This window comes from Lepisosteus oculatus, chromosome 2 (assembly GCF_040954835.1).
Source record: "Lepisosteus oculatus isolate fLepOcu1 chromosome 2, fLepOcu1.hap2, whole genome shotgun sequence".
NCBI lineage: Eukaryota > Metazoa > Chordata > Actinopteri > Semionotiformes > Lepisosteidae > Lepisosteus > Lepisosteus oculatus.
The window spans coordinates 30,791,776-30,807,677 of NC_090697.1; the positions used below are offsets into that span (position 1 = coordinate 30,791,776).

The 15,902-nt window shown below is 37.6% G+C and overlaps 1 protein-coding gene across 1 annotated transcript in view; it reads left to right on the top strand.

Moving 5' to 3' along the window:
* bckdhb (branched chain keto acid dehydrogenase E1 subunit beta) overlaps positions 1 to 15,902 on the top strand; it is a 122,083-nt gene continuing 106,181 nt past the window's right edge. Inside the window, exons 1-3 of the mRNA XM_006626304.3 lie at positions 1 to 233; positions 1,066 to 1,143; positions 3,879 to 3,947. Coding sequence (XP_006626367.1) covers positions 35 to 233; positions 1,066 to 1,143; positions 3,879 to 3,947 — 346 coding nt within the window. The 5' untranslated portion in view covers positions 1 to 34. The remainder of the gene's footprint in view (positions 234 to 1,065; positions 1,144 to 3,878; positions 3,948 to 15,902) is intronic.

A 15,902-nucleotide genomic window follows, 5' to 3' on the forward strand; every position in this document is an offset into this window, starting at 1 on the left:
TCGGAGGTTGTTTCTCTTCCTGGTTCCAACAACAATGGCGGCCGTGGCTCGGTTCTTGCAGAGAAGTGCAGGCTCTTGCAAAGCCACTATCCACAATATCAACAGTGTTTTGCTCTGCCGATTTGGGGGTGTGTCGCTTAAACTGGTCCCCAGTTGTGATTCCCATTTGAAAATACAGAAACGGCATGCTGCCCACTTCACTTTTCAGGCTGACCCAACACCAACTCAGCATGGTAAGACTAGTTGAGGCGCCCTTGCTCTATTTACATAGAGGACAGACTGTTGGACGCACTAAGTGTTAATGCTATATTCTTTAGGTGGATGCGTTTTAACAGAAGTCAGATATTATTTCTCGTATTATGCAATTTCTTCGAAATAAAACATGCTCGGCTTCAAAGTAATTGTGTCTTAAAATCTATATAGCTCCTGGGAATGACATATCCTAAAGGTTTTAATATTAATTTATGTTTTTTTAAATAAAAATTGCCATTGAGGTCCCATTTTTCACATGATATTGACTTTTTAAACGCTAGCAAGTTGTGAAGCTCCACTAAACAAAGTGAAGTTTCTTTTTAGTGGACAGATATGGAACCTGAAGATTATACCTGAAATTTTACTCGAGAAGACGGTTAAGTAGATAAATATATTTGAAGTACAGAATTCTTGATTTTACTACGCTTTATTTTGCGAAATATTTTTGTTGTGCTGTATTCTCAATCAATCTGATCAATCTGGCATTCAAAACCTCAGCTTCTCTTGAGTTTTAAAAAGGTAAAAAAAATGTTGATCTAAATTATTCCTGTTTTGAAGCAAAAGTAAATGTTGTGGCAATTAAATACTGCACGAGAAGTGTAATGTGTCTTTTTTAAGAACATGAATGACAGCAAATCTTAGTTTTTGCTAGATTTCCTCTGCGGAAATAGCTTATTGATGAATTCATTTAAGTCCCTGAATGTGATCATTAAACATGGTGATTATTCTGAAAAATGTCCTGTTAATTTGGGCAAAGACAATCAGGTATTTTTGATTATTTCTAATGTTATTGTTTTATATTCTTAATTCTAGGTCAGACCCAAAAAATGAATTTTTTCCAATCAATAACGAGTGCCTTGGACAACACCCTTGCCAATGACCCCACTGCAGGTATTGTACAGGATGTGACGGCTCATTTTGCTGAGTTTGCATTAAACTGCTGACTTGCAGATTACCAAGTTAAAGAATGAAACCTAATCAAAATGCTGTATACTTATAAAATGTGCTTTTGTTGTGAACTGAGCTGTATGAAACATGACGTCATTTAACTTTCCCTAAGGCCTGAATCTTAAAAAAGTTTAACTGCTGTTTGTCTCTTTAGTGGTGTATTACTTTGTTTTAGCTTCGACTGGCAAAGTGCACTACTAGAATTCAGTTTTGCAATGATGTTGTGACCGCACAGTACTTAACATATTTGGGTGATTTATGGTACACAACTATTTGTCCTTCATTTAGCATTAGAACTGAATTGATATTTAGCACCTTTGTGTTTTGATCTAGTATTAAAAAAAAGCTGCCTTAGGAATGCATTTACCCCTTACCAATTATAAAACAATCAAATAGAATATTTAAAGCTGTGCAGAAATTTTGAATTTAGGAAGCAAGTCCGCCTAAGATCATAAATTTACAGGAGAGATATTGATTAAAATGTTTCTGCTTTTTATCTCAGCAATTCTATATTCAATCTGTATTAAGCATGACATACAGATAACCAGCGCACAAGTAATTAGATTTTGTTTATAAAAATAGGTAACTTTTGTTATGATTATATTTTTGTCCTAAAACCTACTTCATATTACTACTATGTGGGGACTAGTAAAATAGTTGTAATTTTACACACAGCAGGCATGGTAGCCTAGTATGAATTGTTCAAATGGTCATAATTAAAAAGCAGGACTGGGCCTGAAATGCGACACAAATAGTCGTGAATATTTATTTTTTGTCTCTACTGTGCAATGTGGTTTGACATTTTTGCAGCTTCAACCAATTTGCAAGAATGGTTGCTGATACACGCTGGTCATTATTTTTTTCTGAACCAACAAGATAGACTTATGTTATTACACGATTTGATTTAGAAATTGTAACCTTGGATTAAGATATCTTGTAAACAATTAAAAAATAATATTTGGACAAAAAAGTAGCTAAATATAAGGGAAAATGTGAACTTTGTATTCCAACTACATTCTTGGGACCAGTCCTTCATGAAAGACTGTTTTGCCCCAGTATCATATTTGATGGTGGGGAGTGTACTCACAACCTTTGGAAAATTTGCCAATAAAAGGTTGCCTTTATCACAAGCTAAGTTATCCTGTAGCTTCTATCCAGCATGTTTTGATTATTGTTTAGCACTCTAAGACTTCAATTTGATCGTATAGAATTATAGCCACACCTCATTTTATGTTTGTTTTTATCTGACATGACAGCTTAATTTTACTGACTGTGACAGTGCTTTAAGTCTTAGCAGGGTATTCTGAATGACTGCTCTTTCAGTCATGCTGGATTTTAGCTGGCTGATGAGAAACGGAGTTGGTGCATGTACTCCATTCTCCATAGTGTCTTAATTTGTTCATTGACTGTCTTAATTGATGTGGGTCTGGAGTCCCTGTGAAATGACTATAAGACTGCAAACAGATGATATTTTGTGTATTTTAGATCCTTAAGCATTTTGTGCAAGTGATGAAATTATAGCTCTGTGGTATCAATTGTCCCTCTTTCTAGTCCGGTAATCGTTGCATAGCTGTTGTTAAATGTTACAGCTGTTTGATGTCACATAGTTAAATAAAGTGGCACAGACTGTGTTGAGAAAACCAAGATTCTGTTGTTTAGTGACTTCATCGTCAGAGGCTATGTCAATGATTATTTTTTAAATAGGCACTGGCAACAGTTTTAATTTATCCAGAAGCGTGTGGCTGACATGAAAAGAAAAAAAAAGTTATGCCATCTCATAGTTATGAGAAAATGAGTATTTCTCAGTAGTCCATTATTGCGTACTTTATGTGATAATCACACGATAGCCCACGATTCCCTTGATGTCAGCGATGCAGTTCCAGAAATGTAAGACCTAGTCCAAAACAAAATTCATTGCTTATGTTTGCAGATTTCTAGTGGGAGTAGGAATAGTTGAATGTTCCAAGAGCACATTAATTCATGATTTTACTTTCAGGTAGGGGTTGTTCCTTCTATTGCTTGAGATAAGCTATCATTTGCTTAAGATATCATTAGCTATTGTATATAGAAAATTACTTCAAAGAGCAGTTTGGTCTAGAGGTTGTGAGGATTTATATAACCATAACCATCACAGTTATCTCACTCAGGCAAAATAAAATTGGATGTTTCCCAAATGCTCCTCTTTACAAATTCCTTTGCCACTTAGCAATGCTTAATTACTTTTAAAATCACTGATGAAAAGGGTCGTTTTTCTGACAGGAATAGTTTGATGTTTCTTTCTCCAGTTTGGTTTATAAGATAGACAATGTTTTGTCAAATTAAATGACAGTTCTATATTGTTTATGTTTACAGTGTGAATACTCTGCTACTGCGTTTTTATTTCTTAGTTACACATTGAAAGGGTATTGCCATTTTGTAGATTTATTCATAAAATAAAATGTGCTATTTATGAACAGAAATCACTTTGGATCTTGTCTGAATGCAGGTGGATGGTAACCACTAAAAGCCTTATGGGCTTATCGGTTCAGGTTTTGTGGAGGGTCTCTAAACACTAAGAATCAAATAAGTGTGGCAGAAGGTTTACTTTGTTGCTGAATTTTATGTAAATTTACAATTTTGCCTACTTTACTACTCTCTACCATACAGTTCTAATGTGTGTTCATTTTTTTGCTTTTCAGTCATCTTTGGAGAAGATGTTGCTTTTGGAGGTGTCTTCAGATGCACTGTTGGTTTGCGAGATAAATACGGTATGTATTTTCGAAGTAAGATGCTGCAATTTGTGTCATCTAATTTCTAGTGCTTTTTTTGACAGTGAATGTACTGTATAAACTATAAACCAAAGTATACAAAAACTATTTTGCACTGCACTCTGGTTTATTTTTTTGATGCTTTAAGTTCAAGACTTGTGGCAGTTTGAGACAGTTGTGTCTCTATGAAGTTGGTTTTGAGATGTGTGCCATTTTTCCTTCAGCTGGTAAAATTTAATTGTATATAGATCAACAAACGCTGTTTCTTTCTTCTATTTGTACAGTAGTGATTACATGATCATTTTCTCCTAGATATACTGTATTTTTAAAAATCAATACATTTCTCACTGTATCCACACCCCATCAAGAAAATAGTACCCATTATCTCAACAACTGCATTTCTGAAAAATGAGTTGTTGAGTTTTATGACCTTATGATGGTTTTCTGAAAGTATGTGTTGAGCCTATTCATAATTGGATCACTTATTCCCCAGATAGTTTCAGATACATAAGTGGTAATTGCAGTGGCAATTACGACCCTGTTATTTGAGAACCCCTGATCTGGAATTGAACCCAGGGCACCAGTGCTTACCACTGCATCACCCTGTAACCTTTCTTGTGTTCTTAGATTTATTTTATGTCTTCTTTATGTAGCCTTTTTTATTCAGGAATGTTTAAGCAACAGTTATTGTCCTAAAAATTAAGTTATTACATATCATATATATTTATATTATTAAGATAAGATCACTTTATTAGCCATATACAATTTCTTGCATTAGGAATTTGTTTTTTTTGCATACCACAGTTTATTCTCCATGAGACACACAGGCACACAGATGGGGAGAGAAGCTTGGGGTCAGAGCGCAGGGTCAGCCATTTATACAGCACCCCTGGAGCACCTGGGGTTAAGGGCCTTGCTCAGGGGCCCAACAGAGTAGGATTCCTCTGCTGGCCACGGGATTTGAACCGGCAACCTCCCAGCTCCTTAGCCAAAGCGCCTATTGTGGTTTTAACATGATCAACCGGGATCATCAATCATGGAAACAGACAAAACGTTCAGTTCACACATCCGTTGTAAATGTATGCAAAATATAGTGACAGTTTTGAGTTATATGCTTCCTTAAAAACTGCATAATCTCAAATGTGTCAAATTATGAAGTTAGATTATACACTTTTTCCTGTGAGTTTTCAAGCACGTTAAACTCACTAGATTGCCTTGATGGTTACATCAAACAAATTAAATTCCATACGCTGTTCACTGAAACAGCAGACAGTTGAATAGTCTTTTATTTGATCATTCATCTTTAGTGTTATTAATATGTGTTTCTTTTTACATGTATCTAAGCGCATATTAAATTGGAGCTTTTATTTTAATAATGAAATAAAATTTATAGTGCTGATATAGCAGGTGAAGAAAGAAATGAAGACAACTTAACCACAAAATACTGCTACTGTATCTTGAGACTATTTTTGATTTTCAAGCCAGAACTAAGGTTTCAATAAAAGTCTCAATTTTAATTTTTCAAGACACTTCATAGTATCTTGGATGATCAATTTAACATGCATTTGGCATTAGTCACAGCTTTGGTTTCTTAACTGCATGGTTTACAGAATATTAATATGAACAAGGTTTGGTAAGTTGGCACAGATTGAACTAAAGTTAATAGGGAAGTTTTTTTTTTCTTTTAATGTTAATTCACACATCTTTGATTGATTTTGCTCAGGCTTTCTTTATTACAAAGAATTCCTTCTCACTAAGTGTGTAGTCTGAGCTGTGCTACTTATTTTGTAGACTTGCTACTGTAATATAAAGCAAATAAATGTATAACATTGTGAGAAACTGCAATAAAAATATGCCAATAATGTCAAAAACTGTGCAGAATTATGCACTTGGTCCTAAAGAACCTTGATGTTTGAACAGTGTTTCTAGCCTTTTTTTGTCCAGTTGTTACCCAGTTGCCCTAGCTCATTAAAATCGCTAAATGTTGAAACTGGCACTAGGTGGCAGAGCATCACTGTGTTTTCAGTGCTGCAGTATGGGGAAAGTGCAGATTGTGACAAAGGCCTATAAGTGTCTGAGGGGAGAAAGGATTGCTCTTAAAGAATTTTTAGGATTGAGGGTTTCTTAATGGCAACACTGTTTCAGGTAATGAATGATGAATGAAGATTAAAAGCAAGATATCTGTTGTATGAGACTTGTGCTCTTATAGGATGCATGTTTTGGGGAAATGGCATTTAATTAAAATGGAAAGATCTGTAGCACTGAAATAATAACTGGGATGAAAAGGTTTTCCCCCAAGCAGCTATTTCTCTCACTATGGAGGTAAAAGGAATGTCCACCCAAGATCTGGATGAACTTTTTTTTTTGTCTGAAGCAGAATATACAGTATAGCACAGACTTGTAAAAACCTACCAGAAATATGGATGACATTTTGTTTCTATTTCATCCAGCTGAGCATGAGGGCCTGAATAGAGCCTTCTATTCACAGTCTAATCAAAGGGGAATTTAAAATGTGCTCAATAGTGTTGTTTGATCTGAGTAACGTATCTGGCTGCTGAGAAGCGTGGTAGTTCAGGTAGGGCCATAAATAAAGGTAATGGTATAAAATAAAATGCAAGTGACAGCTTTTCCTTGTTCATATTGCATTTCTTCGAATGAGCAAGTCCGTGTGACAGTGCTCAACATCATCAATTTGTGTAACAAGCTTTTGTTTTGCCTTGGAGTGCGTGTGTCCTTTTTGTTCTGTTTTTTTCACATTGTAACTTTGTCATTTTTACCTATCTTGTATTTTTTGTATTGATAATATATGTGAAATAATGACCATCATTCAAATATAAGATTTTAACATTCACTTGTATGTTATATTGAAAAGTGTGTGCAATTTTTCTGGCCTTATGGGCACATACTGTGTAGTAGGATTTGAATTCCTAATCTGAATTCCATTCAATTAACAATAAAATACATTTAGTTAGTGACTTGTAGTGAAAGTAGTTCCCATTGTTCCCCACTCTTTTTCAATTTTACAAGTACATTAAGCTGACAGGACGCATATTTGTATTATGCGGTCCTGTGTGTCTGCTTTTGCCTTTATTTAAATATGGTCCTTTTAAAGATCTAAGTAGCTATGAAGTGCTGTACTGGTGGGTCACATTACTTTAAGAGTTCATTACATATCCTTTTGAGACGACATTTGCGTGAAGTCAGCAATTCACATTTTTCAATCATTTGGAATGCTTTGTTGAGACATTTTAAGCCTTTTCCAATTCTTGCAATGTTCTAATTTATTTTGACTTTCCATGTGTAAGATGGATCTATTTCTAGTTGAGTTCACCGTTCTCAGTTCTTCTACTTCTTTTCTCCTGATAAACTCTTCGGTTGCAGCCCAATAAGCAGGCTGAGAAAGACAGTTTCAGTGAGAGCCGTGCGCGCTCAGACTTGGACATTACCTTCACCATGTTCCAGAGTTTATGCAGATGTACAAATATGAACCAGGAGAGTTTTTGAGCAAAGTTTTTTTTTTTGGGAAGAGCCTGTACCGAAGTGATTGGAAACCTGTCTCGAAACATTTAGAGGAAGCTGAATCCTTCAGCAGAATAGAAAGTCTTTAGGCAGTCAGCTTATTCTTCAAACTAGCAATCACCTCTTAAATAAAGTCTTGACTTCTGCTGTAACCACTCATCTACAGCAGTCGTCTAGACTTCAGCAGTTGGGACAAATAGTAGACAATCAGGACTAAGACTGGGCTCTAGTGCGTGTGATACAGCTGTTAAAATCCAAACTAGTGAATGGTGGCCTGTGCTTCTCCAGCCTTGTGAACTACTGCACTCTTCTGTCGTCATGTGTCAGCATTCCCCTGGCATTTTTTGTGGATGGTTTTAGGTTGATAGACTGAAAAGCATTGACTAGTGAATAGATCATTGTGTGGCATCCATTTGACAGCAATCATGATCTAGCGGGAAGCATTTGTGCAGAACAGCGTTTTCAGAGAAGTTGCTGGTTTCTTCTGCTCTTCTCGTTCTTCACCGTGATGACCACGTGTCCACCAAATAACCAAATAAATTCCTCTGAATTAGTTTCAAAGGCCTCCGGCATATCTTTAATGGACTTCACTTTTTGGACGATGATCTTGTGAGCTGGGGTTTCATGTCCGGATGTTCATGATTTCAGAGGCTTTCAGCAGAAATACCCATCTCTTTTGTAAGTTCTACAGCCTTAATTTGGTGATTATAACAGAAAACATTTCTGGATTGATCCTGTCTTATGGTCATTTGCAGTGAGTTCTGTGCTACCTTGAAATTTCTTAGTACACAGGGGACTGGGGGAGGCTTTCCCTACCAATTGCTTTACATCCTTCCTTCAAAAGCACATTTAAATGCTGCATAATCTCCGGTATTCAAAAACCCAAGAAAGAAGAGAATGGCATTACCCATCTACAGATGCTGACACAAACGTGAATATAGCCATGCATTACAAGCATATGTGCTGCCTTAAATGCTGCATATGAACTCTGCATAGTCTAGACTGAGCATGTAAGTTGTATAATTTCTTGAAAGCCTAGTACAAAATTATGTACCACATGGTGTACTGTGGAGAACTGTAATTTCCTTTTTTGCAAAATTTATATTTGAACAGAAATACGGAACAAATGCAATTTCTCTGTTCCCTCAAAATCCACACTTCTAGGTTTCTGTCAAAAGAATTGAAAACTGCTCGGATCAGCACCTTCAATTATCTAATGTGTTCACAGTCGGAGGAGGATCATTTTTCTGTGTTTTCCACGGCGCTAATGCAGACTTGGCTCAAATAATTGAATCCACTGGTAGAGCAACACAATAATCTGAAATGGTTAGCAGTTGAAGTTGGAAATGGGAAACAGTTTTTGCTTATAATGAAATTTGCAGCATAGAGAGATATCTAGTGTTGTTAATAGAAATATGGTTAACAATAGCAAAATGACAGCTTGAGCTGTTGGTTCCAGTGACAAGGCAATCAACACAAGTGAATATGGGCTTTCCCTAACAGAGCTGGCAGGGACACATGCTGCCTGTTAACTATTGTTGTAGTATTGGTGTTTTGACTATTGCGCATATTAATGGAATGTGATTCCAGGCCCATATAATCTATAAGCAGGTTTTGTATTCCCACTTGAGCTGGCCTCCAGTGAAAGAGTGGTGTGAGGGGAATCTGTGTCAGTAGCTGCATGCATGATGTGGAAGAGGGGATGGATATTATCACATGCTAGGCATTCTTTAAAGGGGATCTATGCCACAATTTTTATTTTTCAGGGTTAGAAAGAATCGGTATTCATGAGTGCCTTTCACACCACAATAAAAGTTAATTTTACTGAGTAACTTGTAAAACTGCCAGTTTACATCACAAAACAGATTCAATTTCTAGGTATGCGCAACACGTTTCAGATTGAAGCGACAAAACATCTGGTGATGGGAAGGGGCCCTATTACACTGTGAGGAAGCAATAGAGATATTGCCCTCGATTTCAAGATGGTTTTGCCGATAAATGGAACTTACTTATTAACTCTGCAAGCAGATCACGTTGGAAACTTTCTGTGGTGAAATATCCGCTGCACAACCTGTTCTTGTTCGCTCGTACATCATTACACAATTCACACAGTGACTAGTGAGCAGGAAGAGCCACGTACCACATTATAATTCACGGGAACTATTGCTGTCGCTTGTGGCGAGACCGTGGGTTTGTGAAAGGTCATGGCAGCTAGTACAAGTAATAAAAGAGACATAATGGCAGTATTAACATCCTTCCAAAATGACTTTTTATTAATTAATTTCACCAGATAAGTCAGTGATGTGCAAATATTCAGATGCAGTGATGATCTGGCCAAGAGGCTTATGCTATTGCAGGACTGAAGATGAAGCAGCAAAAGGAAGTATGGGAGAAAATGATAAATTCATTTGGAATCCTATCAGTGCCAAGAGATGAAGTCTTTGTCATGTCCTAGATCACCTCCCCTAGCTCAGTCAGGGATGTAGGCATCTCCGGTATAATAATAACAATTTTCTTACACTTAAATAGCACCGTTTTTGGGCGCTCCACTCAAAGCCCTTTACAGGTAATGGGGACTCTCCTCCACCACCACCAGTGTGCAGCCCCACCTGGATGATGCACCAGTACGCTCCCCACACACCAGCTATCAGTGAGGAGAACAGAGTGATGAAGCCAATTCAGAGATGGGGATTATTAGGAGACCATAATTGGTAAGGGCCAATGGGAAATTTGGCCAGGGCACCAGGGTTATACCCCTACTCTTTTTGTGAAACACCCTGGGATTTTTAATGAACACGGAGAGTCAGGACCTCGGTTTTATGTCTCATCCCAAACATGGCACCTTTTTACAATATAGTGTCCCCGTCACTATACTGGATTAGGACCCATATAGACCCCAGGGTGAGCACCCCCTGCTGGCCCCACTAACACCTCTTCCAGCAGCAACCTTAGTTTTTCCCAGGAGGTCTCCCATCCAGGTACTGACCAGGCTCACACCTGCTGAGTTTCACTGGGTTTCCAGTTGTGAGTTGCAGGGTGATATGGCTGCTGGCATATCACGCTGTAAGACTAAGCAAATGATAGAAGATAGAAGAAACCACTTACGTTTTTTTTTCCGGATCTTGTTGGATGTCTGAAATTTATAACTAAAAAAAGGCACAATCTGGAGTTGGAGTTGTTCATGATCTAGAAGAGCCAATTTGGGTTTTAGTTTAGTAGTTTTAGTGTGATGACATGTATGCAGTTTGCAGTGCGTAAATACTTTAAAATATAGAGTTATCTCCAAAGGAGAGTTTGAGTGCAGTAGAATATGGGGTTCATCCACATAGCCATGGTTAAAATCAAGAAACTCCTTCTTAGCTTGAAACATTGTATTTTATAATACTAAGGTACTGCATGATCTGCCAGTGGGAGTCATGTAAAGACCCTTAAGTTAGAACAACTCTGCTGTAAGCAGTATATTTTCAGTTTCTCTGATGGAAAGTCTACCCACTAAACCACTGGCTCCTTAATTCTCCAATTGCTCTTAAAACAGTAAGTATTTAGAAATCTGGATTTTTAAAAGATTGAAATGTTTTTTTTCCAATGTGAAGCATAAAATAGCTAACTTCATGCTTGCAATTATCCAGTGTTTTTTTTGCCTTTTGGCTTTTGAATGGCAGTTTGTAAACTGAGCATACAAATAATACGGTACTTATTGGAAAGGGTTTGTTAGAGAATTAAAACATTAGAACAAAAAAGCTTGCAACTTCAAATAATGAGTAAAACACACAGTGGGGGAAAAATGAATACAATATTTAGAACATACACAGTTTATCCAATAATTATGTTTACACTTAGTTTTAAAAATTCTAAACAGTCCTTAACCTGAGCTCATGATCCTAACCAGTGCTAACAAACCTGAGCATTTATGTGGCCCTTCACTTTACTGTTTCACTTTTCCTAGGTGAAAGAGAAACTATCTGGCAATGGAGCATATATTTGATTAAGTTACATAAACCCATTGATCATTATACATTCACATACCGAGACTTGTTATATGAATCATAGGCTTTGGATTACTGATTAGTAATTTCAAACAGAAATGGAATGTGACTGGGAATAATTAAATTAAGATGCTGTAAAAGTTTTACTGTGAAGTATTTAACCTAAAACAGCAAGTGGAGTTTAGCGAGAGTGTAAGTTAAAGGTGATTACATTTCAAGTTCGGTAATTGCTGTTTGTGTTGTTTTTGAATAAAACGTAAGGCAATGATGTGTAAAAACATAGTCAGACCTGTGTGTTGGCCCGTTTGATTAATTCCAGTATAAACGTGGCTCGGTTCAGTTGATCCAGCTGACTTTCTCTCCTTTAGCAGTTGGTTGTTTCAGAATTTTCCACATGCACATGCTACACTTGTGTTCCAGCTGAAATATCTGCTTGTTTCCCAACCAATTCCAAGGTAAACCTTGGAACTTGAAACCTTCCGAGGAAATGCTTTTATTCAGGCGTGGCCAGCCTTGGTCCTAGAGAGAGCTAGTCGGGTCTTCAAGGCTGGTTCTAAATTGTTCATTTTTATAGACTTTAAGATTTGGGTTCTGAACCTTTTTTAAGTTAATTGGGTCATTTAAGCCGGGGATGGTCAGACGTGTTTCTTGAGAGCTACAGTGTGAAGCATTGTTTTTCATTTTAGATTATCTTTAAACTACTGTTGCAAGTGTTTAGAAATTCACTGGTTAAAAATGCAACCTGAAAACATCAGGACCTCCGGGATCAGGTTTGTCCACCTTTGTCCGCAATCCCCTTCCACTGCACGAAAACGTATTTAGAAAAGAATCTCAAAGTGACACGTGGTGGGTAGAATTGTGAAGACAGCTGGGTACCGATATTTGTGTGCAAGTTTGTGCATTAGGTAAATAAACTTTGAGCTGCTGAAACATGATCAGGACCACACTTCACACATTAGTTTCTGCAGTGCCTGTCAGACGTGCAGGAGTAGGTGTAAAAGACGATACACAGATGTCTGTATACCGTGTGATGTCTGTGGGGAAAACTGATGCTTGGGAGCTACTGACTAAAGAGACGAAGAACCAAAAGTTTTGCAGCTTTTCAGCTTAATGTCTCGGGCAGGCATCATTGACTGTTGGTCCCGATTCCCCTGAGCCAGAAAATATCATTGCTGATACCACCTGCCTTTAGGACTGACTGCTAATCACCAGAATAGTGTGTAACAGATCCTGAAAGGCAGGAAAAGTGCATAAAATCAAATTTCCTTATGGTTTCATATAGGTACGTTATATATAAACGCTAAAACAACGTGCATGGTATTTGTGTATGGTTATGATTCATCAATTAACACATCATTATATCTGAATATGGAATGGTGGAGTCTGTGTGAACAGCATTGTTTTCTTTGTTGGAGTTGAGGCTAGATCTCAAGGTCGATTTAAGTGTGAAATCTGTTCATCTCAGTGCATGGAAGATCTTGGCTGAATTCCTGCAGACGAGTATTTTCATCTCAAAATTGGTTGGGGAGTTGAAAGAGAACACAGAAAATGTCGTTAGGAATTTTTCTGGACGGCTGTATGCATGTATCGGTCACGATTACCCCTTATCAAAATACACTGCAGTTTACACAAACGTATATCATTCAAGAGGCAACGCTAGCGAATAATGAAAAATAAAAGGCTGCCGCAGATCTCATTTAATAAATGTTCTCATTAACAACGAAGGGGATTGATCTTTGTAGAGAGCCATTAGTTTCCAAGTCATTCCTTCTAGGCTGACTGAGTTTTATCCCCATTGTTATTGAAAACTGCTTTAGCCTCCTGCTCCATGTTCTATTTATAGACCAGGCAGGTTAATCCGAATGGACAGTACATGAGGCGTTTTCCATGGGTGACGCACATTGTCTGAAGCCTATTAAGGGCCACTGCATTTCTCCTGGAAATAAGGCTCAGCACACGGCTCTTGCTCCCTTTTTTTTTATACGCAGACAAGGGAAATGGACAACAGCCATCAGTTAAGAAGTGTCTCATTACCATATAAATGAATGTTACTGTAAAAGGGCTCTCTCTTTTCGGATTAGATTGATATCAGATCACAGAGAGCGAGAATGACGCAGGAAATGACGCTTTTCAAAAACAAGCAGCACTTTCTGTCACTCTCCAGAAAGGGATATTTTCCTGTATTTGCAATGTGGGTTGTTGTTTTACTCTATTTTTTTTCCCCATTTTCCATCAAAGAAAAAGAAATGTATCCGTTTTGTGTGTATGTTCTGTGGGTGTGAAGCTCAAGTTGAATATGTTTAGAGGTTTCAGGTAACCATTTATGTTGATCCCTATCACAAGAAGAGCTCGAGCTGCACCAGTGCTGCCTGGGGTCATCCCATCTGATGAGTGCGATCTGGGTGTCAGTGAGAGTAATATGGGACTCAGCAAGTGACATTTGTCCACAGATTACAGCCATATATTTTACCGTGTAATTTATTTGCTAACCAACAAAAGTGTAGTCATCTTTAAGTGCAATCCAGCACAGTGAAATGCAACAGAACAATCAAATGTATTGTTACAGCTTTAGGTGACTGAAAAGTGTCTCTTGGATTTTAGATGGAGTTTGTGACACTTGGCCGAGTAAACACTTCTAACTTCAAAGGAGAGAGGATGTATGCTAAGGTCTGGGGGGTCCTTTGAGCAGAGGACAATTGTAAAGTTTACCTTGGTATACCTAGGTAAGATGTGGATTCATGATTGTCAAGGAGCAGTACAGACACACAGTATACTGTAAGATCACATTAAGAGGACAGAGAAGGGGAGGAGAAAGAAAAGAGAAGAAGAGAAGAGAGAAGAGTCTGGAGGAGTTGGTAGTTGAGAGCTTTTGCCAGGCGAGAGCATCCAGGCAAAACCTGACTGGAGCCAAGTATTTGAACCTTGTTAGAGAGAGCGTGCTTTTCTGTGTTTTTAGGGAACTTCGGTTTCCTGGGTAAAAGATACCTCAGTTAGAAACATCTTTCCTGCTTAGGGTGCATTTTTATGGATAGGGATATAGGCTCCCATTTATTTTGTGGCATCTGGGGAACAAGGAGAAGAGAGATTTAACTGCAGCTTGCATTGTAGTTACTTAGAAGGTCATTTTTTGTGTGGCCTCTGTAGGCATTAAGATTTTAATGCTTAGCAGCGGTCTGGGGTTTTCTGGGTGACCAGAACGTTAAGCCTCTGAAACGCCTTGTTTGTAAATACTGTACATAAAGTAACTTGTGTGTTGTATCTTTTGTTTGTGTTTTGTGTCTTTGTAATAAATATTTGTTTAACCAAGTGTGCCTGGATTATTACTCCTCTCAACAATGCCAGAGAACACAGAATTAATGTGCCTTTAAGTATACCAGCTGCTCGGGTATATTTTAGAGAAATCACTTACAAGTAGTGGTTTATAAACATTTATTCTACTCATTGACTAAACTGCTCGGTCAATTCCTGACTTTCACCATTTTCGTAACCCTCCATTTCTAATGGTATTATTGTTTGAATGATTATTTCAGATCCCCTACACGACACTGTTGTACTTTCAGAAAACCTAAGAAGAAATAGCATATTTACTCTCCTGAATTAATGTCCCACGAAGATGAGATACCGAGATGATAATGTTAACAAAATCAAATTCCTGTAACTTGGAGTACGTGGATAAATTCTATCAGGTGTTGAGAAATTCATGGTTGCTTTTACCGCAAGCTGCAAGAATTCAGTGCAGAACTTAGTGGACGTTCAGTCCTCTTGAACAAGCTTGTGCGCCATAGAATGTAGTTTGTGCTTCCATGGTTACCAAGGAAACAGCTGAAAAAGGCAAATTCCACTCAGAAGGTTTTACAGCAGGGCTCTTTATCTTGTGAGCACTTCAGTCCACGCCATTGTAGTGGCCATTGTATCATTTAATACAGGCTTACATGTCTGTTGCAAGAGCTGAAAAACAACTTAGACAATGTTGAGGAAACCCATTGCCTTCAGGAATTGTTTTTATGATGAAAAGAAGGAGTTATTGGCATTAACGTCCACCTTATTGTAGAATTACACTTACCAGAACTATTACAAAAAATAACAATTATACTATATGTTGCAATGATACTTACCAGTATTGTATTATCTTGCAACGAATCGGTGGTGCAGGATGGGTCTCGAATGAAAAATACAAAATTAAGACTCGTTCCCTTTTACCATCTTAGTCTATCCCTCCTGCTTCTGCTTATGCTTTTTTATGCAAAAATGTTGGCGATGATTGGAGTGCTAAAATATGGAGCAACTAAAATACCTGTTCAAGCTCAGTCTTACACTGTTTCTAGTTTAACAGTTGATAAACAAGAGGTTCTTAAGCTTGAAACACACATCTGTGCACTTGCATCTCTGACTGTTTCTTGTGTTTTTCATTGAAATGTAATGACCACATTGATCATGTTGATTTTGAATA